This window comes from Perca flavescens, chromosome 8 (genome assembly GCF_004354835.1).
Source record: "Perca flavescens isolate YP-PL-M2 chromosome 8, PFLA_1.0, whole genome shotgun sequence".
Classification (NCBI taxonomy): domain Eukaryota; kingdom Metazoa; phylum Chordata; class Actinopteri; order Perciformes; family Percidae; genus Perca; species Perca flavescens.
In genome coordinates, this window is record NC_041338.1 from 23,709,722 (window position 1) to 23,736,902 (window position 27,181).

At 41.7% G+C, this 27,181-nt stretch overlaps 2 protein-coding genes across 2 annotated transcripts; one reads left to right on the forward strand and one right to left on the reverse strand.

The window, feature by feature from the left end:
* The first annotated feature begins 1,926 nt into the window (after positions 1 to 1,926).
* Positions 1,927 to 14,751, forward strand: idh2 (isocitrate dehydrogenase (NADP(+)) 2). Its single transcript, XM_028584546.1, has 11 exons — positions 1,927 to 2,255; positions 6,497 to 6,588; positions 7,157 to 7,322; positions 8,920 to 9,080; positions 9,206 to 9,349; positions 10,522 to 10,658; positions 10,921 to 11,072; positions 11,239 to 11,351; positions 11,624 to 11,721; positions 11,826 to 11,918; positions 14,338 to 14,751. The coding sequence occupies exons 1-11, from the start codon at positions 2,141 to 2,143 to the stop codon at positions 14,420 to 14,422; spliced, it is 1,356 nt and encodes a 451-aa protein (XP_028440347.1). The 5' UTR covers positions 1,927 to 2,140; the 3' UTR covers positions 14,423 to 14,751.
* A 1,276-nt stretch (positions 14,752 to 16,027) lies between these two features.
* Positions 16,028 to 21,674, reverse strand: znf710a (zinc finger protein 710a). The gene is made up of 5 exons (XM_028584545.1): positions 21,617 to 21,674; positions 18,074 to 19,558; positions 17,237 to 17,428; positions 16,964 to 17,138; positions 16,028 to 16,533 (listed from the first exon to the last, which is right to left on the reverse strand). The coding sequence occupies exons 1-5, from the start codon at positions 21,659 to 21,661 to the stop codon at positions 16,364 to 16,366; spliced, it is 2,067 nt and encodes a 688-aa protein (XP_028440346.1). The 5' UTR covers positions 21,662 to 21,674; the 3' UTR covers positions 16,028 to 16,363.
* Positions 21,675 to 27,181: the final 5,507 nt, after the last annotated feature.

A 27,181-nucleotide genomic window follows, 5' to 3' on the forward strand; every position in this document is an offset into this window, starting at 1 on the left:
ATTTCAGGGACCAAAACAGCTGAACTTCTCTATAATATAAACATAAATTGAGTAATGTTATATTTATAACAATACATTGTATGTTATAGACATTTATTATTAGGCTTTTGCATATCTGACCCTTGTTAATGCAGGCCCCTATTCTCGAATGAAAGAGTACTTTAGAGGTGACCCGGCCGTCTCTTTTGCTGGCTCACTACCAAGCCTGTCATATGACTGCACTGCACACTTCCCAGTGTCTCTCCCAGTATGGTAACGTAACCTTCCCCTGCTAAAATTAGAGAGCCCTCTGCCGAGGCTTTTTGGAATGTGACTATCCTGTATCCGTCTTGCAAAAGTTAGGTGATATCAATACATTTCTGTCTGTTTTTAATATAATCTATAAACATTTTTATCAAAGTTTAATAAACAATACACATGTATCACATTATATTGTTGCACATTATCCATCTCTTTTTAAGAAGGTAAACAGTTAGTACTGCATATATGCCTGCAAGTACTGTGTATTTGTTATCCACTTTTGCAAATGTTATATATTTGGTGAGTTTAGTAGTGAATAGTTTTGTTTAGTGTATTACATGTTTTTCATCCTAATAAACTTAATGTGCATATATTCATTCTGTAGACCTGCTATATTGTGCACATTTTACAACACAGTCAAAGTCTCTCAGTTGTTTTGTAGTTTTATTAGCTGACCTATGCTATATTTATTTTCTTTGCTGTATCGTAATAATATGCTTGTATATTCAATGGGATCTCATCTCTCTTACAATACATAATGTTTTGATAACAAGTATGATTCATTCATATTGTGAAAAATAACAACAAGAGTGAGTGAAGTTTCAGTTTAGTTTCAGAAAACACTAAATTGTGTTTTTGTCTTAGATAATTTCTTCTACTAACACAGCTTTAGGGCTACTTTCCTCCAGTTACCATTAGTTTACATTTACCCTACATAATACGTTATATCTCTGCATTATAATAGGTCCTATTGACCTTCAGTATCTAAGGAGGAGATAGACAGTCAAATGCACAATGCAGCCTACATATTGTGGTAAATCTACAGTAAATTGATTGATGAATGACAATAGTCCCCCAAACCACGGCTGATAATATGTCGATATTAAATCGACATCAATATATGAGGCTAGATTCCATCTTACATTTTGTATATTGTAATATTGTGATATGACACGTGTTGTCTTTTCCTGGTTTTAAAGGCTGCTTTACAGTAAAGTGATGTAATTTTCCAAACTTACCAGACTTACTGTTTTATTATTTTCCTTTACCCACTTAGTAATTATATCCACATTATCGATGATTATTTATGAAAACGCTCATTGTGTTAATATTTTGTGAAAGCACCAATAGTCAACCCTACAATATCGCTGGGGCTGTTTAAGGGGTGCTTTTGAAGGGGCATTTAACAGATTTTACATATCAAGTCACAGAGTACCACTCAGCCATGAATACAGTCAAACAAACATCTTCTATTGCACTGGAGAGTTTCTGAAGTTTCGTAATACCCTGATGATGTCACCAGGGTTATGTGGGGATTGATCCCTACCTGCCACGTCAGGATATTTCATATTATGTTGCTTCAATTTTAACTATTTCTCATAAATCCTGCAACTTTATGGAAGTGGAATACTAAATCAATGGGGTGCCCCTTTAAGATGCCCAATATTTATTACACGATTACGTTTTTGTGTAGAACGGTAAACATGTCTTACACATTGAGATAATCAATGTGTCACATTTTGTACAACCATGTGTGGGTATATTGGGCTTGTGAGGGAAGAAGTCAAGAACCTACATTAACTGTGGAAGCAGCCGTGATGGCAGACGGTGACCTTCGCTTGGGGTTATCCTGCCATGAGAAGCTCAGAGTTCACCCTGCTCTGCACTGTCCTCCAGACAGACGGAGGAGAAGCTGCAGTTTAAACCCCTATATTTGTCTCGATCCTCCTCTGTCTGTGCGACTCTGACGTAGCAACCAGCGTATCCCGCCGGTGATGTGAAGAAGGGCGGTGCTGCCTGCTTACTGTAGCTATATTTCAGAGAGTCTCATAGCGTTTGCCCCCTCTCTGCTCTGATTTTCGTCGAGTGTCAACCTCAAAGTTAATCGGGCCAGGGAAACATGGCTGGATATTTGAAAGTCCTCAACTCTCTTTCGAGATCCGCCGCTGCTTTTTCCAGAAACCCCGCGGTGGTTGCGCCGGCTGCAAACTGCCAGACTTTACAACAAAGAAACTGTGAGTGGAGAGGGATAACCGGGGTCACCCTCAGCATTATTATGTTGACGGCTAACTTCATCTTTGTAATAAAGATGCTGTCTTTTAATGTAGCTCATGTTTGCTTATGTAATGGCGACATAAACAGTCAGCCTTTAGAAGCCGGTGGCGGACGAGCTACGCAGCTAGCTAACATTATGTTAGCTAACGTTACCTTGCGTGTGCTGTGAACCCACTGGGATGCTGTTAATAGTGATGTGTTTTTTGAGTTTAGGGGCAACGATGCGCTTAACGCTTAACGCTTCCCATTGCCTTAATAGTTGTTTTATGAGTCGAGGTTGTTTACATAATCCGGAGGCTGTGAACGTCAAGAGATGAGGGCAGAGCTGCCGTGGAGAGAGCGGTCTTTGTCTTCCCTATTCAAAGTTTGAGTCCAGTTGATGACAGTGTTAAAGATATGTTGTCATATTAATGAATGAAACGTTAATGGTCGAACATACTACTTGTTGTGGCAAAACCTGGGCATGTATACACTCCGATCTTCTTCGAAAGAAAGAATTAATCAAGGAGAAAGTTAGCTACGGTGCGAAACCTGGCAGCAAATGTATGAAATGAATGTTCCGTTTTTAGCTGCCTGTGTGCGCCGACATTTTATTGCTCGTCGCTGATGGGGGGGCCACGGTCACCCAACATTAAGTTAAATCAGTTCAAACTTCCAAACCCGAGTAGCTGCTCTTCAGCCATCGTGTCATTAGTGCGACTCTGACTTGTAAAACTTTTGCCAAGGTCAACCACTGCCACTGCATACGAGACTCCGCTAAAGAGAGCAATGGCTGCCGCTGCGCCGGCTGTCCTACATAATGTTTTCCATCTGGGTTACATTTACAGTACAGCTCAGAGCTGCATATTTTACCATATCTGACATTTACATTATTGCTGTAAAACCATGTGCTGTTTTTTTTTTTTACTTTTATGTTGGCTCTAAACGCTGATAAATGTAATCTTTTTATTTATCAGTACCAGGAGAGCAACCAAAATCTTTTTTTGGTCTGTGATTTTGGAGCAGGGATCCAGATTTATCACGTAAGCTCTAAAGACATACATCATGTCATACAGCAGGTTGTAACTATATAATAAGCTCTTGTGTTGTAGATACATGTCTCCATGCAACCCAAACTTCACCACCAGTTTACAAAGCAGTGGGTCAGGTGAAGGGCACTTTGGCATTTGGCATGAAGATGTCATTTGAGCTTAGTAGTATACCTAGCTGTCAGGGTTGATTGATAGTAGCCCCGTTTACACCATATATAAAGAGTTTTACACCAACAGGTATGTCTCACGTTGATAAAACAAACAGTGTAGTCCCACAGATACCTGCAATAGGTGTATGTTAAGATACGCCCGTGGCAGGCATTGTCACTGTATTTTGTTTTGTGTTTAATGCCGAAATCATCTGGGATACAAATCAGTGTGCCAAAAGTATGATTGAGAGTGACACTACTGTCACAAGTTGCATGATATTTGCTGACAGTTGTTTGCTGCAATTGCATGCCCTTTAAATTTCACAGTGCTCATAAAATTGGCCAACATACTGTTACTTCTTGGCTGTGGATTTTACAAAGAGAAGGTGTAATAACCCTGTTAGTCTCCAACTTTAGTTTGTACACTTTGAAACCTGCAGTTTAAACCCCTATATTTGTGAGTACGGTTTAATAGTTTATTAACTGACCTTCTAACAAATGTCTTACCTGCAACTTGGTTTTAATCATCTTGTTTACGTGGTGAAAACCTTTTCTTGGTGTAGGATTAAAACTTAAGGGGTTTAAGGCTCTCCTCCCTCTGTTGATGGTTAACCAGAGAGGCCATATAGAAAAAGGTTGTTGCAGTCATCTTGTCAAGGCACACATTGTTTTAGACAGTCTTTGGCTGATTGCTTTATATAGCACTAGTAATGTTGAGCACATAGTAAAGATCTCATTATCCAGCCTCACAGTTCAGTTTCCACGTTAGTTGTAAATACCGTGTGCTAGAGGGTATTTAAAACTGCTAAATACTGAAAGCTGGCACTGAATGCTAGGTCAGATTGTTAGTCTTGTTTATGCTTTCATCAGATATTTCCTAGTTTTGAATTGTTTTTTTTTACACTGCATTTAGGCAAATTCTTTTACAGCTGTTTGACTCACAACAGACAATCAACATGCTAAGCTTATGGATCATGGTATGATATCCTGGGCAATTATTTCATGTTATACTTGGTTGGTTGTATATTTCTGCAAATGACTGGTTTCTCTAAAGCTACCGCCGGGGGAAAAAATCTTGCAGGCTTATCCCCAATGCATGTGCGAATGATGTGGCAGGCATGCCCATATGACTTTTATTCAGCTCGCCCTTCAGCGTCCAGTTTGTGATGCATTCAGAAGTTACATAACCAACTCAGCTCCCTCCTGCGCTCCCCTCCCCCTGCACTGTGATAGTAGAGCCATGTTTTAGCAGATTTAGGTTAGGACGAGTCAGAAATGGTGCCAGTAACAGTAGCTGTGAATGACTTACCCATGGTGCAGTGCGGCAGAGCCTGTACTGTTCGAATAGCAGATAAAATGACAGTGTATGATTAAATTACCAAAAATCCAGTCCACCTTCTCTGCTCATAAGGTGCTTAATTTTTCCTGATCATAACACATAACTGTTAATATTTCTACTGACACTTTATTTCATTAACAGCATGTATATACAGTAGGAGTGATAGCTGTTTGGAAATACATGAAATAAGGGGCAAAAAAAAAAAAGCACCAGTAACACTGAGCTAATACTTTCGCTTTTGTTATTTCTTTCTGTTTGCTTCATGCTTTTATAACATAGAGGTAACAACTGTCTTTGCTATGAGGTTATTTTCAGTGCTTCATCTGAAGTCGGCAGGGCTCATGTATCATGTTTGGAGCATGGAAACAGAGCAGAGGCTGTTATGACAGGTGTTACTGAGGCTTCATAAGCCCAACTAGGTCAAATGTCTTCACAAAGCCAAGTAGGGTTTTTATATTTTAATACATTCATTCAATATAAGGAAGTGTTGGTTATGTAACTTTTCCACCAGGCTCCTTTATGTTTACTTGCATTATTCTGGGAAGGCTTTGGGCAGCAGTGGGGAAGCATTAACTTGGCTGGGAAATCTGGGAGTTACTTGATCCTCTGCACCTCCCCCTGTACTTTTCTATTCACTCAAAATGTCCTGCCGGCAGGAATCACACTGAGTAGAATGAGAGCAGATATGATTAGAGATACTAATCTGCGTTGATGCAACTGGAAGAAAAGAAGTTAAGAGACCACTCTGTCAAAAGTCATTGTTGGCATGAAAATAAACTCACACTTTAAGTTATTAAAGTTCAATGTTTGAAAAAAAAACAACTTTAAAAAGTGGGTTTGTTCTTAAACATGAAATGATACACACACACGTTTTGTGAAAATTACATTCAGGAGCCCAAGAAGTTTTTTTTGTACTTATTAATGTCACAGTTTGTAGAGTTCAACTGTGTACTGCATATTAAAAGTTCACTCTTCTTAGCATTCATGTAACTGTTGACCTTGAATTTGTATTTTTGGATGGTTGTAACCACAGATTAGAGATACCCTGTGGGGATTTTGGCAACTAGTAACATTGTGGCGCAGTGTTTTAGTGGCTCCCGATTTGTTTGTACCACATGCATGAGCACTCGGCAGTGTAACGTCGACAGATTCACGCTAGAGCTGCAACGATAAGTCGACTAATCGATTAGTCGCTTAACAGAAAAATAATCGGCAACTATTTTGATAGTCATTTAAAACATAAAAATTGCAGACCGTGTAGTTTTCAGCCTCTCAAATATGGAGATTTGCTGCTTTTCTCTGTTTTGTATCACGTTAAACTGAATATCTTTGTGGTTTGGACAAAATGACATTTAAATGGTGTGACTATGATGAACATTTTTTATTTTGACACTTCATAAACTAAACAGTTAACTGAGAAAATTAGATAATAAATTGAGAATAAAAAGAATCATTAGTTGCAGCGCTATTCCTGAGGCACATATATTATCTGGCAAATGCAAAGGAAAGAAAACTCTTGTGTCTTTCCTCTGCAGAATGCCTCAAAGCAGGATCTCTTTCTTTTGTATTAATCAATGTAGTTTCCTGTGTTTATAATTGTTGCTCAGCAGTTTTTGACCCCAAAATAATTAAGCATTTTGTTTTGAATGAAAAGCTTGAACTGTTCTGTGTGTGATTGACAGATGCCGACAAACGCATCAAAGTGGCCCAGCCAGTGGTGGAGATGGATGGAGACGAGATGACAAGGATCATCTGGGAGTTCATCAAAGAGAAGGTGATGAAGCGGCGTTGAGGGTTTGCGGGGTAAACGCACAAACACTGGTGTGAGTCTCAGAGGACGACGTGCCCGCGCTGTCTGACTCGCCTGTTTTTATAGTGCAGACTGAGACACGTGGATGTGAGGGGGGGTTTATGTGGAAGATTATGTATGCATGATGTGGGGGAGGGGCTTCGGTGATGTTTCATTCAGTCACTGGCTTATTGCCTCTGGAGAGAGCAGATGGTGCGCAGGCTCAGGAAGAAAACATGGAGAAGCATCAGATGAAATCCCTGAATGTTTTCTGAGTTGTATTGTTCAAACAGTGAATGTGTAATTTATAAACCATATCCAAATCATGCACATAATATGCAAATCGCACACACACTTTTTACAGTACATTGTACATACATTGTGGACATTTTTGATTTTTTTTTTTTACATTTAGAGCCACTTCTTCAGTTAAAATTATTTGATTTAGTATCTCAGAAAACTGAACTGAAAAAAGGTTTTCTAGACAGCAAAGCAGTGTTGATGCTGTAGTAAATTGTGGATGCTAATTTGTGTTTTTTGTTGCATCATTTAGCTCATCCTGAACAATGTTGATGTTGAGCTGAAGTATTATGACCTGGGTCTGCCATATCGTGACCAGACTGATGACCAAGTCACCATCGACTCTGCCCTGGCCACTCTGAAGTACAATGTGGCGGTTAAATGTGCCACCATCACACCCGACGAAGCCAGAGTGGAAGGTCTGTAACAAGTTTTTGATAGCCTGTTGTACATCAGAGCTAGCCTGACAAGCCGGACCCACATCAAAATGTTGGGTCTGGGAACTCACCATTGACGGAGCTCAATCCGAGGGGCGGGATAAACGGTTGTCTTTCATATTCCCTCTGCACGCAATAGGATAGCGCTACAACCAGGCAGAGCAATGAAGAAGGCAAAGCTAGTTGATAGATTAAACTTTTGCTGTATCCGGTTGGCAAAATTCCAAACACATCTTCCTTTTTTAAGAATGATTTCAGTGCCGTTCTTTGTTCTTTTCTCAAAGAAAAGCTGAACTCCAAGTCTTCCATAAGACCGCTGTTCCCAGCAGCAGCAGCAGCCATAAGCCCGGCCACCAACTCTATACACGATGTGATTGGCCTGACCAGAGTTTGGTTTTTCCAGCTCACGAGCCAACGAAGAGTGCCTAGCCCCCCCTTGGCTGCAAATTAAATTTGCTACCGCTAGGGTGCGTCTAGATTTCTAGGCTACATCAGAACACCTTATCGTAGACTTGTATCCATTGCCTTGCAGCGTGAATTTTCTGTTATTACTGTAATATTCACTCCAAGTCAAAAGATTTTGAATGCAGTGTAGGGGACAACACAGAATATATTTGTGCTAGCATGATTTACATCTTAGAGCTCTTCATTTTAAGTCCTAAAGAACAAAAGACTGAGGTGGAATAGTCTCAGCAGTTATCATGAAGGAAAATGTTCACAGCCGAGAAAATGCAAGACATTTGTACACAATTTAAAAGTTCTTTAGAAAGTGGGAAGAACTCTGATTGATTGGAAAAAGGCTTAGCAGACCTTGATTGAAAGAAATCTCAAATGTCCAGTCAAAAGGATCTGTTGGTTTCTACACAGAGCTGACTGACATGTCATTCATTTAAATTATGTTATAGGTATGTATGTATTTCTTTTTTTTTTTAACATTAAGACTTCATAGTTATAAGAAATAAGAATAATATTTATGGGTGGTGATGGCACAGTGGATATGACACGTGCCTTTGGTGTGGGAGACCTGAGGTGTGTGACCTCTGACATATATAGCAATTGTAAGTTGCTTTTGATAAAAGCGTCAGCTAAAATGACATGTAATGTAAAATGACACAATATTTTACTTTATCAATCTATAATAGTTCTTAGATTAAGTTCTAACAAATCTATAACGCTAAGATTATCTGCAAATATGTTTATTGCATGTCTAATATCTTTCTAATATATTTCTCTTGTTGTTCTTTGTCATAACTAAGACTATAGAAGTTTAAAAATTAGGCTACGTCAAATTATTCCAAGGGACATTCATGAGGAGGTCCCTGATCAAAACCACTGATCAAAAGCATTTACTGGCAATACATCGGCTAGGTTAAATATGTCGTCCGATAAACGGCAAGAAATTAAACTACAGAAATGCCAAAGATATGTTTTAAAACCGTGTCACCAATACATTTCTTGGTAGCAAATGTTGCAAAAACTAATTTTAAGGAATTTAAACTCTCAAATATCAGTATCGGTATCGGCCTCAAAAGTCCTTTACATGCTGTTCTTACGGTAATTTCTGTGGTTTTGTAATTAGAGTTCAGCCTGAAGAAGATGTGGAAGAGCCCCAACGGTACCATCAGGAACATTCTGGGCGGCACCGTCTTCCGTGAGCCAATCATCTGCAACAACATTCCCAGGCTTGTTACAGGCTGGACGCAGCCCATCACCATCGGCAGACACGCGTTCGGTGATCAGGTGAGTCTCCTCTAAATGCTGAAGAGAATGTAGCAATTCAGTTTACAGTAACAGTACACCAGGCTATTAAATAATAGTTAATAAAATAATAAAAGTTAATGAAATGTACCGTGTTTCTTCTACAGTACAGAGCAACAGACTTTGTTGTGGATCAACCCGGCAAATTCAAGATGATCTTCTCACCTGCTGATGGTAGTGCAGGCAAGGAGTGGGAGGTCTATGACTTTCCTGCTGGTGGCTGTGGAATGGGCATGTACAACACAGATGAGGTGAGTTTGTGCTTCTGTTTAGAGGGAAAAGGCTGCCTTCTTGTCAACAAATCCCATAAAAAAAAACAAGCAGCAATAATGTGTTAGTTCCTCTCTCAATACGTTTTGACTAACCCCAATGCGTCCCTGGCACTCAGCCCCAAGCCCATTTGTTCCTGCTGCAGAAAGGAAAAAGGAAAAAAAATATTTCTCTAAACAGCTTTGCACTGTAGTTTTTAGCTAATATTACTCAAACAGCAGTGAATGGTGTATTCGTAGGGGGCTATTTTACCACTGCAGATTTGGCGTGCTAGTGAAAATGTATGGCTGCAGGATAGTGTATGTGGTCAACTCAAAATAAACTACAGTTCCCATGTTCATCATCATTATCCCCAATTATGATGGTCACCCATAACGGTGCACCTCACTGATGTGTTTATAATATCTTTCGGACAACAACGGAGCTCTATGGCACAGAGGAACAAGATATATCAGGCTTTGGCTACACAAAAAACTTCTGCATCAATTAATCCTTTTGTTTTTGGTCTTTTTAATGGGATTTGTGGACGGTAAGAAATAGCTTTACGTTTTCTCATTTTAACACACAAGATTTGCTTCTGTGCTCTACAAAAGTCTTGAGGGACGGTTGTGTCCTAAAAGCCCCTCTCTGAATAAAAGATAAGTAGTTCTTCATACCTGAGTAAGATGCTTTTGTCAGACTGAAATGTCTGTTTGCTAATGAAGTAGTGTAGGTGAAAGCTTCGGAAAGTGCGCGGGACCCTGTCTTTGTATTTGTTGCTTTTAGATAAAAAAATGTCCACTAAGAGGAATACAAAATAATAGAAACGTGCTTAATACTTGCCTGCGGTTCCAATTTTTTCCCCAGTTATTGTTAGTACTTATGCCTATACCTAAACTTTGAATTCTATAACTTTTTCATGTTTAAAGAAAACTGCTGTTACGTTGTGCCTAAGGCTTGCTGTAGAACTGACACATCAGTCGTTGCAGTGGACTAACCTCTTTTTAACCTGCTTCGCTGCTGTTTTGTTTGCCTTCGTCACCTGGGCTCTGTTTGACTTAACGACATCAGAGGTCACAGTAGATGACTTTCAACTTGTGAAGGGGAAGGTTGTTGTAACCCTTGTACTACTGATAAGGATGCCATGCGCTGTTTGTGTTTTTTCCCACAACAGTCGATCACAGGCTTTGCCCACAGCTGCTTCCAGTATGCTATTGGCAAGAAGTGGCCCCTGTACATGAGCACAAAGAACACCATTCTTAAAGCCTATGATGGCAGATTTAAAGACATCTTCCAGGATATCTTTGAAAAGTGAGTGTCTTCTGTCATTGTGTTTTTTATGCACAAATGGACCCACAAAAGAGTTTTTGCTAAACTACTTTTTTGCTCTCTTTCATAAGTAACTAAAACACATTTTATTTATTCACGTTTACAAAATTATTACAATAATTAGGATTTCGTACAATAATATAGAAAAATGAAACCACTTTTTTCACTTAAATGTTGTAGAATAAGGAGGAAAAAAAAGGCAAGAAGTAGCTTTAGTTGAATATGTGGTTTGTGCTTCCTACAGGCATTACAAGCCCGAGTTTGACAAACTGAAGATCTGGTATGAGCACAGGCTTATTGATGATATGGTCGCCCAAGTGCTGAAGTCTTCTGGAGCCTTTGTTTGGGCTTGCAAGAACTATGACGGAGATGTTCAGTCCGATATCCTCGCACAGGGTGAGATTGTTTGGAAAGCCACACGACTACTGCTTCTTGGGAAATTGTGTTGGAAAATAATGTTGAAATACGGAAACCTATATGCATTTGAGATGCCTGCCAGTTTTTTGAGCAGATGGGGGTTGCATTAAAGAAGTATTTTTGCATTTTGTGTTTCCTGTTGTAGGTTTTGGCTCTCTGGGATTGATGACATCAGTACTCGTGTGCCCTGACGGAAAAACTATCGAGGCTGAAGCCGCTCACGGCACTGTGACCAGGCACTATCGCGAGCACCAGAAGGTTACTTACCATCTTTATCAATCTAATGGCTCTTTATTGGAAAGCATTTCAACTGGGCGCTGAAACCGAAAATGCATGAAGCCAAATTATGGCCTTGCAAACTGTAATCTGTGGGGTCATACTGCCATCATGTGGTGAAACTTGAGATTGAGAAATATGCTTCTAGATGCCCAAAACAAGTACATTTATAATACTTTACATTCATTCAAATTAAAAACAACATTCTTGTTCTGTGTAATAGTTAGAAACGCTAATATAACCCTCATCTTCAGGGAAGGCCGACCAGCACCAACCCCATTGCCAGCATTTTTGCCTGGACGAGAGGCCTGGAGCATCGTGGCAAACTTGACGGGAACCCCGACCTTATCAAGTAAGAGATGTTGTTGTTGTTGTTGTTGTTGTTGTTGTTGTAGGAAACATACAGATCCTGGGATGAACGTGTTTTTTATCTAAATGTCTTTGTCTATTGTTTAGGTTCTCCCAGACTCTGGAGAGGGTGTGTGTTGAGACTGTTGAGAGCGGTACGATGACCAAGGATCTCGCAGGCTGCATCCATGGCCTGTCCAAGTAAGTTGATTTAGTGTGTTAATACGTATGTTACAGAGTGGTCAGAGCAACATCAACAACTACTACTATCCTAGTTATTGCTGCTTTTCTCTGTTTATATCGTTTTAATTTGATTACCTTTGGGTTTTTGACTGTTAAGGTCCTTGCACTCTCCGAAAGTCCGAAATTTCTGTATGCATTTTCTAAGTATCTGTGACTGTCATCCTAAACATTTGTCAGGCACAAAAACCTTGCACACTGAGTCCAATGTGTATTAATTAATCCGCTGCGAAACATTTCGCAAAACAATACAAAATGGAGTCTTCAAACAGTGAAGACGATTTTGTTGTCCTCTCTACTCTTAAAAAGAGAAAAATAAATAATATAATAAATTGGGTCCATCCAATTGTGAGATTGCGCAGAGAGTTCCACCTCCTTATCAAGGGGCTGCGGGATTATCCGATCGATTCAAAGTTTACTTCAGGATGTCAGTGGCTCAGTTTGATGCTTTACTAGCAATATATTAAAAAGGAGACCACCAAAGACAAAGTGAATCAACTTGTCAGGCGCCATTCTTGATTTTGACATTTGCTTGTACGGTGGCTCTGTAGTCTCAAAACACCTCAAAATGCTTGCTACGGATGCGGATTGAATGTTTTTGGGAAATTGCAATGGCCGTTTTTCAAAATTTTCTGATATTTTATCCACTCAACTAATTTGAGAAAATCGTCTGCAGATTTATCAATCGTACAAAATCTCATAAGTTGCAGCCCTGATTCTAAGTATGTATCCATTTATTCCATGGAGCATCTTTATGTTTTCGGACATGAAGCCTATAATGGCATCTAAAAATTTAAGTTTGGTGCCTTCAATGGCAGATTTTGAATGCAGATATTCCCTTGGATTAAACCTCCACCATCAGTCTGAAACATTGACATAAGACAGGCAGTTATTTGCCCTGATTCTGACCTGCCAGCATGTGATACAGGTTGGAAACTCGAAACCTCTTCCCAAACATGCCCTCATCTTGTTTAGAGTTTAAGCCAGTGTGGTCTTCTGTAGAAAGGAATCTTAGTATTAGAGATATTAAAGCTGGATTGTGGAACTTTTGGCAATGAGAGTAATTACACAAACAACAGTCAAATCTATAATAACGCTGCGTCGCCGTGGTCTCGCCCCACTTCCTGTCTTTCAAGGTATTGGGTAATACTGGTAGACTGACAGTATGTGACCAATCAGAGCCAGTCTGTGAAGAACTGTGAGTGAATAAGCAAGGTTGGTTGACGGCACTTTGTGTACTGCCCATATAATGACGTTTTTGTGGAGATATAAACTACTCCGTCTCAGTACAAAAAGGCTGTAGCGGCATCCTTCCAGGGACACCACAACTCTGATATACTGAGAATACAGAGAGCTTTCCCCTGGCGGTGATAGACTTAATCATTGTGTGAACTTGTTTGGCAAGGGCTTGAATGTAACAGACGTTCATTCATATGTAAAAGTTCTGCACTCGTGCTTTAATTAGGGGTACATTTTTACTCATTTCTAATGAACAAATGCACATGAATGATGAAGAACAAAGTACAAACGTGTTGCACAATTGTCCCTCTAAATCCAGGTACAGATAAAAGATTTTTTAAGCATTGAATTAAACCCTTACTGGAGAGTTGCTTAGCCCTGGTGGCGGTATGTGCCGTCGTTCGCCATCTCAGTTCTGCACATGATTGGTAGATGACAGACTATATTAGCCGTTAGCATCAGCTCACCTACTAACTTGAGCACATCTTGACTTTCCCTTTGTCCATGAGAAATTGCAGCTCACACATCTGCCAGTGATTGCTTGTTATTTTTGTCATTAAAGACAATATTCTCAGCAAACTAGAGACAGGCATACAGGAGGACATCCATTTAAAAATAATACCGCTGTCATGTCATACTCTCATGTAGCACCAAGTCATACTGTGTTTAAAGTTGCTCATATCACACAGCTTGCTCATTCTATGTAATAATGATGGTATTGATAATTATTAGAGATGGTCCGATACTGCCTAAAACGCTGGTATCGGTATCGGGAAGTACTGGAGTTTATGCACCGATCCGATACCTCGTAATAAAGCCCTAAAGAAAATCTACGTTTAAGTAGTTTATTTATGTTGTTTTTCCGTTATAACTGACTGTCAAACTGGAGAATAAAAGAAAGTTCTGTGGCATTCATTGTTTGTGTTTGTTAATGTTTCACAAAAAGTATTGGAATTGGTATCGGGAAGCAAAAAATGGTATCGGGCCATCTCTAATAATTATGACGCTGTTGTTAACCAACAACCATAATAATAATAATAATAAGAAGAAGGTTATTGTAGGTAATTGAAAGAATTGTCTTTTTTTCCTAAAGTAGTGTACTGAGTTTTGTGATCTGCTCTGTCTTGTCTTACCTTCTCAGTGTCAAGCTGAATGAGCACTATGTCAATACCACCGACTTCCTCGACGCCATCAAGACAAATCTGGATAAAGCCCTCGGCAAGTAACGGACTTGAAAGTATATAGTTAGCCTGGAGATGGCAATGTCACTCATCGGTTTTTGTACCTCATTTTTAACTTAAAAGGTCAATAAATGAACTTGCATTTTGTCTGAAGGAAACAATACTGTCTATAAGATTATGTAGTATTCTTTTAGAATATTAAAATAGTTGAGAACTGTGCTTCCACCTGATGCCTCCCTAACTATCTGTTCCACTTTTTGCAAGGTTTTATTTTTGTAATGTGAAGTACTGTATTCGATACTGTGTAATGCCTTGAGCAGGACTTTAGCCCATGTCAAATATATTTGACAATAAATCCCGTGTTTGACCCACTATTGGTATTTTCGGTTGTTTGAAAGCAAACAAAGGTCAAGTATTTCAAAGGTAAATAAATTTATTATTTTACAGTATTGTTTGGTACACAACATTTTACATACATTTCTATCCACATTATCTCCACACTAATGTCTAATACAGAAAGCCATTTAAGATGAACGTCTTCCCCTTTTTGTATCACCACTAAAACAGTGATGGAATGAACACAGAAGCTGAAAAACTCACAAAATTGAGCATTCTTACAGTATTTTAAATGCGCTATACCAACATCGCAAATGGATACCTTGTTTTGCAGGTTAAAAAGTTTGAAAAGCTAAGCACTGGGAAACTGAATATATTGAGCATTTCCCAAATCATTTTCCACAAGGTCCGTGGCCCTGTCACATGTTGGGAGGCTGTCGTTCATCACTTGAGACCAGAGTACAGCATGATGGATGGCATGCTCTTGCAGACACACTGGGGCACTTAATATTTGTGTCTCGAGTCTTTTTTTGGGACACTTCTTGTTGAGATTCATCCATAAAAAAAACAACTGCAATATGAATGCAGGGTTTGCATTGCTTTTGGAAAAATGCTGCAGTCTTGTCTCGTGAAGGCCTGGATGAGGGAAATGGTGAGGATTGTTGAAAGAGAAGCTGTACCACAGCCTGTTCTCTGTTGTAATCTTTTGAGGAGATCTACAGATGGGTGGGGGGGAAACCTGAATGTAATTTCATGAGGTCTGCGATTGGACCCCAAGAAATCCAATGTCCCAGCTCAACACAACAGCCAGGAAAAGAGACTTACAGTCCCTGTAGCTGCAAGATTTGATCCAATTCTTTGGTAAAGGGGTCCTACCATTTCAAAAAAGGTATTTTGATTAGTCTTAAAACATTCCACAGAAACAATTACATTCATAGACTACAGGGTGATGCTTGTTAATGCAGAAACATAAAGAGTAGACACAGTGGTCCTCAGTGCAACGCACTAATTACAGTACCAGCCAACATACAAGAGGACTGATGCATTCTGTACAGTATTATACAATAAAACACGGATTGCAAATCCAATGGAATTTAACTCATTCTGCAGACTTTAAATTTAAATTATCACAGTATAAATCAAAGTGAATCATTAACCTCTGCAACTTGATAAGCTTTGGCAAGTGAAATAAACTGTTCCCTTCACATTAGTTTACCCCAGCAGACTGAGAGAGACCGGGATTGTCTGAATGAGCAAGTACAGTATAACATCACCATATGCTTTTATGCTTAAAATGTTCTTTTTAAATCCAGCTCAGATAATCCTGTTTTTAGGCAACTGACAATATCTATGTATTTATAAAGATATTTTTTTAACTTAAATGCTCCACTTTTAGATGGTCCACTTTTCTAAAATATAATATTTATTCAGTGTTTTAGAGATGCAAAATATGTAATAAAGTTAGAAGCGTACATTTCCAAATTCTGTAGCATTACGAGTGATTCCAGTGCATATGAATGTGCAGTTTGCTGGGTTTCTTTGCACACTCAAAGAACAACCCAAGCACAATGCCTTTAAAAGCAAACACAAAAAAAACAATCAATTTTTATAAGTTCAAACTTATTTTCAATTTTGGGTCATTTCAATAATTCACGCAGTGCTGAAGCGCCCTGCGCCCTTCCCATAGGTGCTGTAATACTCCATTTGAGATAGTTTAGCAATGTCTGGTGTGTTGTTGTTGTTAGCTCGGTTTTCTCGCTCGCTGAATTCAAAGCTCTCCTCTTCGTAGTCCTCCTGGCCATCTGTGTCTTGGGGTGGTTCTGATGAAGGAAGCAAATACACACATATGATCCCACTCTGTCCATAACAGCACACGCATACAGAGCTCTTCCTAAAGACACACGGCCTCATTGAGGACAGCCAGTAGATTGTCCCTCCTCCCCTGCCTCAGTATCAGTCTCTACTGATAAAGACAGACATGTCTAATCCAGGCACTGCTATATTTACTAAACACACAGGGAGGGAGTGACAGAGAAACATCAAAACACTTGGCCACTCGATTACAGTACATGCTGAGTCAAAGTGCATTAGGGGTAGACTGAGTGACAATAATGCAACATGAAGCCCACGGAGCAGTCACACTAGGAAATTTACCACACGTAACCCATCGACAAACTCAAATGTCATCAAGGAGTTTCATCTATTTCAAAGCAGAGAGTGTAATTAAGGACAATCGATGGAGATATTCACCTTGTCCGTCTATTGAGGTGTCCATGATGCCGTGTTTAACCTTCATGTGTCGGCTGAGGTTGCCCTTCAGGTTGAACTTGCTGGTGCAGTAAGGGCACTTGAAGGGCTTGCTGCCGGCGTGGAGGTGCATGTGGCCGAGGAGGTTGTACATTCTGTTGAAAGACTTTCCGCACACCTGAGAGACAAGAGGACAGTTAGTCAGTACCCCTTCCCCGCTCTGTCCCATTGGGACCCAGTTTGTTCTCGAAGTAAATCTACACTTGTTTCACTCACCTTGCATTTGAAAGGCTTGACCGGCAGGTGGACAATCATGTGCGTTTTAAGGGTCTGCTTCTGGACAAAGGTCTTGAAGCAGACGTGGCACTGGAAGGGCCTCACACTGGCATGAATCAACATGTGTCTCTTCAGGTTGGCAGACAGGGTGAACTCTCTGGCACAGACGTCACACTTGAATTCTTTCATACCCTGTAGAAACAAAAAAGTGTTTGGGCATTTAAATTAATTAAATTAAATCAAATTAATAATTAATTTGGCTAGATATATATAGTTTAGAGGAAAATAAACAATGAGTCACAGGGAGAACACACAAGGCTTTTGATTCAACACATGTAGATTCCAGTGTTGAAAGACAAAGTGAATAAAGTCTAACAATGGTAGAAAAAAAAATGTATTTTAACAATTATTAAAATATTTTTCAAAAGCAAATGCCATGAAAAAAAAAAAAATTTTCCCTAGCGAATAAAACAGACTATATAATGAAATGGAGAAAAGACCAGGGTGATTCATCAGACACAAAGGGAAGTAGCTGTGCAAACGACACACAACACAAAACACATGCAAGTGGGGGGTTGAGCCAAACAAAAAAACTCAAGGTCTTTGAAGGCTATGTTTACAAAGCAACTGGTTTTGGAGGAAAGGCTGTGGAACAAGTGTGCAATATACCCTCCCATTTCATACAGGATTCATACAAAACTCTGACTGAGTGAAGCTAAAATACTTTTTCTATTTTAAATAAAGGTTTAGTATCTGCTGTTGCATTAGGCCAGCATATTCTGGTAGACGAAGGCACATCATTTAGTTTTAAATGCCTTAAGTGTGCGCTGCCAGTACCTTGTGAGTGAGAGCGTGTTGTCGGAGGTGGTGGATCTGGACAAACTCCATGCCGCATTCGGGGCAAACGTAGGGCCGCACGTTCTGGTGTTTCATCAAGTGGTTCTGCAGCTGGCTGCGGTACGCAAAGGACTTGTGGCACTCTGTGCACTGGTATGTGGTCGGGCCTTGGTGGCTGGCCAGGTGACGCTTCAGGTGGGCGTAGGTTGGGAACTCGAGACCACACTGGGTGCAGACATGGCACTGACCGTTCTCATGTTTGTTCTCGTGGGTTCTCAGCTCGCTGGGGTAGGCAAAGCCGCGGCCACAGAAGCGGCAGCTGTAGGGCTTGACGTCCGAATGCTGCAGCATGTGCCGCTTCAGGTGGCTGGTCTGCGTGAAGGCCTTCTCACAAACGGTGCACTTGTGAGGTCTGGTTCCCTGGTGGGTGAGCAGGTGAGTCTGGAGGTGACTCGGCTGCTTGAAGAGCTTTCCACAGTGTAGACATTCATGGGGCTTAATTCCGTTATGGCCCAGAATATGAGTGACAAGGTTGTATTTGGATGTGTATGACTTCTCACACATGCGGCACTTCCAGCGTTTCAGACCCTCTCCCACATCTACGCAGTAAGACTCGTCGATCTGTACGTTAATGTCCAGCCGGTCGATCTGCATTCGCCTGGCAAGGCCCTCTGGGTCTGACCACAGCATGGCCTGGCCGTTCTCCTCATACTCTCCTGGCAGGGCCATGTCAGCGGACTCGTAGGCCACCTCATTGGACTCATAATAGCGGCTCTCCAGAGGACTGCCAGTGTCACCACTTGTCTTGAGGTTTAGTGCCTCTTCCTCTTCTTCTTCCTCCACCACCAAGTCTTCTTCCTTCCTTTCTCTTTCTCTACCAGTGTTTTCTTCTTCTTCCTGTTCTGGCTGTCTATCTGTTTGTGACCTGGGTGTATCGCTCACACATGAGAGACAGTTTCTGCAGGCCTGCTCCTCTTTTAGAGAACCTTGTTGGGTGACTGGATCCTCTGACTTGCCAGGACTTCGCCTACTGTTCATGTGAATGCAGGAAGGAGGGGTATCAGACTCAAGCCGTTCACCTTTAACCTGAGCCTGTGGACTTGCTACTTTGTGTGGGTGACCCTCCTCACTCCTGGGCCTCTTTGTCCTCCCACGGGGCCCAGGCCGTTTTCTCTCACTGCAGTGGGGCTGAGGCTCCGGCTCCCCAGCGGGCTCAGCTAGGTAGTCCCCGTTGGCCCCTATTAGCTGATCTGCATACTCATACTCCATTGCCTCAGGTGGAGGAGGGGGGCACTCTCTGGGCTCCCCCTTGTAAAAGCCATTAGGAGCAATAGTGGCTCCAAAGATTTCATTCTGGGAGATGAGGCCAAGAACGGCAGCCTGAGCCAGAGATAGCACCACCACAGGCTCCGTCTGCGTGCCCACATCCACGTGGCCCTCTGTCATCTTGGGGTAGGTCCGCAACAAGCGGCTACTCTCCTCCTCCTAGAAGAAAACACATTGAACATACAAGTTTTAAAAAATGTACTTGAAGAAATAATATGTTTCTGTGTTTTTTATTACTCCTTTGTTACAAATCCTGGCTTATATAACCTTTCCCCATTGTAGCCTTATGCTATTGGTAACTTTGCTATTACTGTAATACAAACAAAAGGTTTTGTGTTGCCAGAATATTGAAATTATCATATGATTTTGTTTTTTTAAATCCAGACTGACACCAGCAGCGACTCCCGGGGCTCCAGAAGAGAATTAAGACAATGTTTTTCAGGGTTACTCTGTGAGCACCGCATTCGTACTATGCCGTTGTTTCTTTGCTCTGAATCCACAAAACATTTGATTGAGGAGATAAGGCAGATCTATGTTAGCACCCCGCTTCCTTCCTTGACAGGCTTTAGAATAATAAAGAACACAACAAGGGATGCAGGTCCAGCCAGGAAGTTGACTTCCGTGGACTGTCCTCAGCTCTTCCTGTGGGGTCCCGGGGCAGCCTGGCTGACCAAAGTCAGCTCATCGCTGGTTCTGTCTGTCACATTCACGAGGAGCAAAGTGTCTCAGCTCTACACACGCCGTAGCTGACTTTATAATGCCTGCCACACTGGGCTTCCTTAACAAGATGATATATGCCGGCAGGCAGTCTCATATCCATAACAGACATTCAATTGAGCTTCGAGCTCATTCTGTATTCCAGACCGATGCATAAGACTCGCTAACATAATTGTATGGTTCGGAAGTGTTTCAGACCCACATGCACATGTTTACCCTGGCGCTTGTAAAAGCGGAACAGTGAAACTATGAGGAAGAAATTGTGGTACAACCAAACTGTTTGTCCGTGGTAAAGGAGAAGCGAGTATTGTAGGCCACTGGTTTTAGGTTATTTCTCAGCATGGATCTGAGCAGTAGGAAAATGTATAGAGAGAAGCTCTGACCCCTACTTTCTTTTCAGACTACACACTAGTCTTCATTCTGTGCCATACTCACCAGCAAGATCTGCTTCCTTTACTGACACAATACTGAGAGAAACAGTGGATGTAGAAAAGGGAAAAATAAGAGGAGATAAAGCAGGAATAAAGGTGTATGTGTGTGTGTGTGTGTGTGTGTGTGTGTGTGTGTGTGTGTGTGTGTGTGTGTGTGTGTGTGTATGCGTGTGTGTGTGTTGGGAGAGGGGAGTAGACCTGGATGCCCTGATAACCACGTCATTTATAATTACTGCTTTTAAAGTAGTCAGACAGAGACAGACTGTGTGTTTGTGAGAAAGAAAAGGAAAGAGACTGGGTGTGTATTTGAAAGCGTGTGTGTGTGTGTGTGTGTGTGAGAGAGAAAAGAGAGGGAGGGAGGTATGGAGAGAAGGAGAAAGAGCTGTGGGCGGGGGAGGAGTGGAGGGAGGGAGGGAGGGAGGGAGGGAGGGAGACAGAGAAATGAGATGGAGGGGCTGAAAGATAAAGAAAGAGGGGAGGAGAGGGAGGGGAGGGAAGGGGAAGGAGAGATTGAGTGAGCATGTGAGGAGGGAAGAGAGAAAGGAAAAGGAGAGGGAGGGGATGTGTGAGGGGGGGGGCGGAGAGAGACAGAAAGACAGAGTGAGTGAGTGAGTGGAGTGAGTGAGTGAGAGAGAGAGAAAGAGTGGAAGGAGGGAGGGAGGGAAGGAGGGGAGCCGGAGAGAGAAGAAAAAGCACAGCAAAATGAAAGGCTGACAAAATGAAAGAGAAAAAGACAAATGACAAGGAGAAAGAGAAGGTAGGGTAGTAATTGCGAGAGTCCGTACTTTCACATTTAAAGTTGCATCTGAGAGACACCTAAGGACAAACAATTAGAGCAGCAGCAGAAAACGTGCGGCAGAGATAGAAATACAACTCTTATCTTTTTTTTTAAAGATGTTACCCACTGCGGTACTCATATGAATGTAAAAAGTAATCTTGCTTCCTCTTACACTCACAAACAGACAAGAGTCTAAATACCTCACTAACAAACTGCCAAACAAGTAACCACCAACCCCCTCTAACCCATAGCAGCAACACATCTTTCTCCATCTTTTGGTTACAAACTCACCACATTGTTCCTGGAGTGATGTTTGAGGTGTTTCAGGGATCTCATCCTTCAGGAGAAATGAGTGGAGTAAAAAAATCCACCTCCTATTTATATCTGTAGGAGAGTGGGGCGGTCCCACGGCTCATCCTCCTCCTACTGTTGCTGTTATCAGAACTGACTGTGCCTGCCCCCCTCCACCCCACCACACACACACACACACACACACACACACACACACACACACACACACACACACACACACACACACACACACACACACACACACACACACACACACACACACATCATCACCCCATTTCTTTCTCTTCCTCCCACCCTCTCCTTCCCATCTCACTTCTCTTTCTCTCCTCTTTTCTCTTACAAACACACAGACACAGACACACACACACACACACACACACACACACACACACACACACATATCTTATCTCCCTTTCTCACTACATACAATTCAGCATGACCCTTCAACACACATTTCTCTTGAAGGCACACAGAGAGACACAAGCTCTATCTTTTCTTGATCACACTTTATACTTTGCATTTCCTTTTTTTATGAGCGTGTGCTCAAACGCACAAACACTTATACAATCTAATCAGTAGTTTCTCTCTGTACGTGCACACAGATATATGTGAATTTACGCACTCACAAACATGTTTATATATATGTATGTATGCAGGCACACATAGAGGCACGTACACACTTTCACAACACGCAAAAACACTCAGCGAGACTATGGGTGGAGGTGCGTCTGTCAGCAGCAAAACAGTCTGACAGATAATGTCTGAGAAATGCTAAAATTTTAAGTTTCCAAAGACTGTGCAGTTTGCTGCCATTATTTCTAGATTCAAACTAATTAACTATTGAGGCAGCCTGAAGTATACTGTCTGAGAAATACAGAAGAAAAAATGAGTGACAAAAGAAAAGAGAAGGAGAAAGAAAGGAGAGAAAAGCAGTTAGGAGAGGGAGGGAGGGAGACAGACATGGGGGAGAAAGAATAAGGAAGAAAGAAGCAGAGGGAGGGGGAGTGAAGCTGAGTGGAGGAAGAGGACGAGGAGGGGGGTAGGGGTGGTGGGAGAGACAGAAAGAAAAAGGGAGAGAGGAAAGAGTCGGGGTGGGGGAGGGAAGAAGAGAATGCAGCAAAAAGGAGGAAGAAGGAAAGGGAGAGGGGGGTGGGGGGGGGGGGCTGAGGCATAAGAAAGGATGTGGCAAAAGAAAGAGAAAGAATAGAATAAAAGAGAGAAAAGAAAGAGCTGAGGGGGAGTGGTGGAGAGGGGAGGGGTGGGGATGGGAAGAGAGATAGAGGGAGCGTTGAAAAAAAATTCAGTGAAAGGAAAGAAGGAGAGAGAAAAAGAGAGAAGAAAAAAAGGGGGATGGTGGAGTTTGAAAATAAAAAAGAAGAGTCCATCAGCAAGAGAAAAGGGAAAGGGGAGGGGGGGGGTGCAGAATGAAGAAGAGAAGGAGGAGGTGGAGGTGGGGGGGAAGAGTGGAGGGGGGTGTGAGAGCAAAGGGAATGGAGAGAGGAAAGGAGATAGAGAGACGGAGAGAGTGAGGAAAAGGAAAAACAGCAAGGGAAGACATTAACTATTGAACTTCCAGATTTCTTTCAGGCTGTGTTGAGAAACAGTGCGGCAGAGTACCTGCGGGCTAAGTACAGGTTGTGTGCTTAAGTAGTCGGCACTGAAGATGATCCTGATAATTAGACAGGTATTCTATTATACCAGAGCTTACCTTACCCCTTTTAACTAGTAAACATAATGAAAAACAAAATGTTTGGGGAGAAAAATAAAAAAAAAAGTGCATTTGAGAAATGTATGTATAGGTGCAGGCAAGCGAGACAAAAACTGTGTGGACACATGCCAATTGTGACTGTAAGGCTGAGGACTGTGCATAAACATTTCCTACTAAATAACAGGAAAGGGCAAACCTTGAAAACCTTGATCAATCATCAGCGGCTGGGAGTGCTGCGAGAATGAGAAAGATAGAGAGAAAGGGGAGCGGAGGGGGGAGGAGGGAGAGATAGGGAATGAGAGTGAGCGCGAGGGAGGCAGGGAAGGAGGGGAGGGAGAGAGAAAGAGATTGAGTGAGGGTGTGAGTGAGGGGGAGAGATAGCAGGAAGTCGAGGGAGAGAATGGGAGAGAAAATAGAAGGAGAGCAAGGGAAGAAACAAAGAGATAAGAGGCTGAAAGACAAAGAAACCACATGGAAGAAACAACAAGGGACACGTACATAAAACAACACAGAACTAGCCTATGGGGAAAATGAAAAAGACACAGACAACAAAAGTTTGGGGAAGAAATACACTGGCTCCTTTCCAGGCCTGAATCTTCATAACAGCAAAAAACCTGCTCACTTGTCCATTTACTTTGGGTACATTTTCGTGTGTGTGTATTGGGGGCTACGGAAAACTAATAGTGGGAAAGGCTACGGTGGATAATAAGCGTAACATTTCAGTTCTTAGATTATACAGGTTCCTATGAGCATATGCGAAAGAGAGAGAGTAAGGGATTTAAACCGTTGCCCTGCTCTCAAGTGTACTAACCCTCAACTGAGATTTCAAATGTGCGTTTGTGCGCGGTGGCGTGTGCGCATTTGTCTGATGTCTGAGATCAGTGACAAGCACACACACCACTGACACCAACACGCTTTCAGTTCCCCACAGCCCTGAAACAACACACTTCTGACACGGGTGTCCGTATGACTTACTATATTTCTACCGACGACTTTTCGTCCGTTTGCGAAAACTCGGCCTGGTTCTGTGCTTTGTTTATCTATGGGAAGACAACCATACAGTGCAGTGACACATCCTCTCTATGATATAGGTCAAAGTTATAACTTCTTCCTTTTTTTTTTTTTAGCAAGAGGAAGAGTGCAGGATAGAAAGGAAGGGAGGGAGGGAGAAAGAGAGAGAAGGGGGGGGGACATATTCAGCTATCAGCTGTCTGTTTGACCCCTGAGACAAGCTCAATGGATCATAAACCTGCAGTGGACTCATTGATGACAACTCCCTGTTTTCTTTCTTCTTCTTTATTTCTGGTTTAAACAAATGTGAGCACACGTTCTGAGAAATGTAATTGACAATATACTGGAAAAACTCAGTTGTGTATCAGCTGTAGGTCAGTCTCTCTATATATATTCACACACACTCCTCCTGCTGTACGTTTAGTGAGCTCACATTGTCAGTGTTGTTTCTTCATCCAGCCCAGTGACAGGTTGCATATAGCCTGAGTTTGCCCTGACTGTGTCTGAGTCGCTGTGCTAGGTGATGGCTATAATTCAACATCCTTTCACTGTCAGGCAAGCTATGAGTGTGTAGGTTTGTGTATAGGGTTGTTATAGCTGGTGCATTCAGGTGAGGATTTTCTTCTGATCAGAAACGCAAAAAGAAGGGGAACCACTTTGCTCTGTGTGTTGAACTTTGAGTTATTGGACCGATAATGTTTTAGCCGGCTGTTGCTCTCAGACCTGTGTCTATAATGCAGCAAGCCCACACACCTTCTGTTATTTCCAGTGCTAGATCAGTCTCACCTCTGAATGGCATGCTGATATAATAGTACGTCTCAAGCATGATTAGCTGTTGTAATTAAGCTTTCACAAAAAAAAGCACAGCAGGATTTTTCTTAAGCACAGAACAGACAATCACACAGCTTGAATCTAAGCAATGCAGATGGAATATAGCAAAACTGTATAAAAGCAGCCACACCCTAGTCGCACGCCTCCAGCTTCTTCCATTAAGGTCAGTAAGAACAGACTGGACACACAGACAGGAGAACACAAACTGAAAAAAACAAAGCTTCAGTCTTTATCAGTATTGCCTCACTCACTGCCGCGAGGGAGAACAACTTTAAATGTGAGGCATACATGATTAGACAAGGTAGACTATAGGTGCATCGCTTGCAACTTCAAGCAAATAAACAAACATGAATCTGCAGCATATTCTGCATTTGTTTCAATATTGATGCTTTCCATGTCTGCTTGTCCCCCCCCCCGTATATTTAAACAAATCAAGTCTTAAATTCACTCAACAAATCATTCTTACGCACACCGCAAGACAGGATGCAGAGATGGCCAAAGCAAAAAACCTAAACCTAAATAAAAGATTATTTTCCCCATTTTGAAGTGCGGGTACTAAATGGAAAGACAGAATATTAGCAATGAAATAGCTCTGCTTGGAGACAACACTGGAGAAAGGAGTGTGGGGAGAGCTTGAAAAAAAAAAAGACTGAATATAAAGGAGAAAAGACAGAGTTGAGGGAGGAGAGGAGAAGAGCATTCAGCAAGGAGGATATAAAAGGAACAGAGAGGGGGGCGAGGGAGTGAGACAGAGAGCTATGGAAGGAAAAAGAGAAAGAGAAGGGAGAGAGAGAGCGAGAAAAGAGGGGGGCATGGGAGAGCAAGAGAGAGAGGAGAGAGAGATCAAGAGAAAAAGGGAGGAGGGAGGGAGGGGGAGAGAGTGAGAGAAACAGAGACAGAGGACGAAATAGAAAGACAGAGAGGAGAGAAAAACAGAGAGGGGGAAGGGAGAAAGAGGGATAGCCACAAGAGACTCAAAAACCACAGAATAAAAACCCTCTGTCTGTCTGTAACTCTATATAGATATACAAATATGAATCCTAATATATGGGCACATTGCATTTATTCAACGGGAAAGGATAGTCAACAGCACAGAATTCAACATGCACCTCAAGTTCATTCAATAAGTCAGCAAACACAATGTAGGACCACGGAGAACTCATATCGTCTTATCAGGAATGCAGTTTTTCATTGAAGTAAGGTGGGAGAGGAATATCACCAAGGTACTTTATCCTATTTTAGTCGCTCTGAAGTCTCTTCCTGCTATGTGATTCATGAAAAAAGTGTGCTTAGAAAATATACTGTACAGTCTTCCCATATTTTCTCTCTATAGGTGCTGAAATCTTTGTGCGACAGACCGACGTACATAAAAGGAAACACGCGATCATGCAGGTGTTTCTATAGTGAAATGGCCACAGATTTAGTCAAGGTGAGGCCCACAATGAACCTCAGAAGCCTATTAACACTAGAGGTCTCTGGAGTGCCTTACATGCTGGTTAGAGGCGACCACACACAACAGACAGTGGGGACACAGCCACTGTCCCTCTATGGCCGTCACTCCTTTGTATTATTCCTCCACCTCCCGGTAACAAATTTCAGTCGGAATTACTTTTCTTTCGTCCAAGTTTCATTCTTTTAAATCAAACCCTTTGTCTATCTCTTCTTTTGTACCTTCCTCCTGTTTCCATGGTTACCTCTCTCTCTGCTCTGTACACTATCTATCTCTTCCTCCGTTTCCCTCTCTGTCTCTCTCACTCTGTTCTTATCTTTCTCATTTTGCTTTCATCTCTGCCTCCCTTCCTCCTGCTTTATCCCACACCCTCCTCACTCCGGCTTTTATCTCTCTTCACTTTCATCTGTCTTTCACCTTTCTCTCCCCTTCAAGCCTGCCATTCCATCATGCTGGTTTTTGGTTCTTACTTATAGAGGGAAAGTTTTATCGGTTTCCCTGTCAATTCTGCATTTTTAATCATTTCCAATTTATCCAACCCACT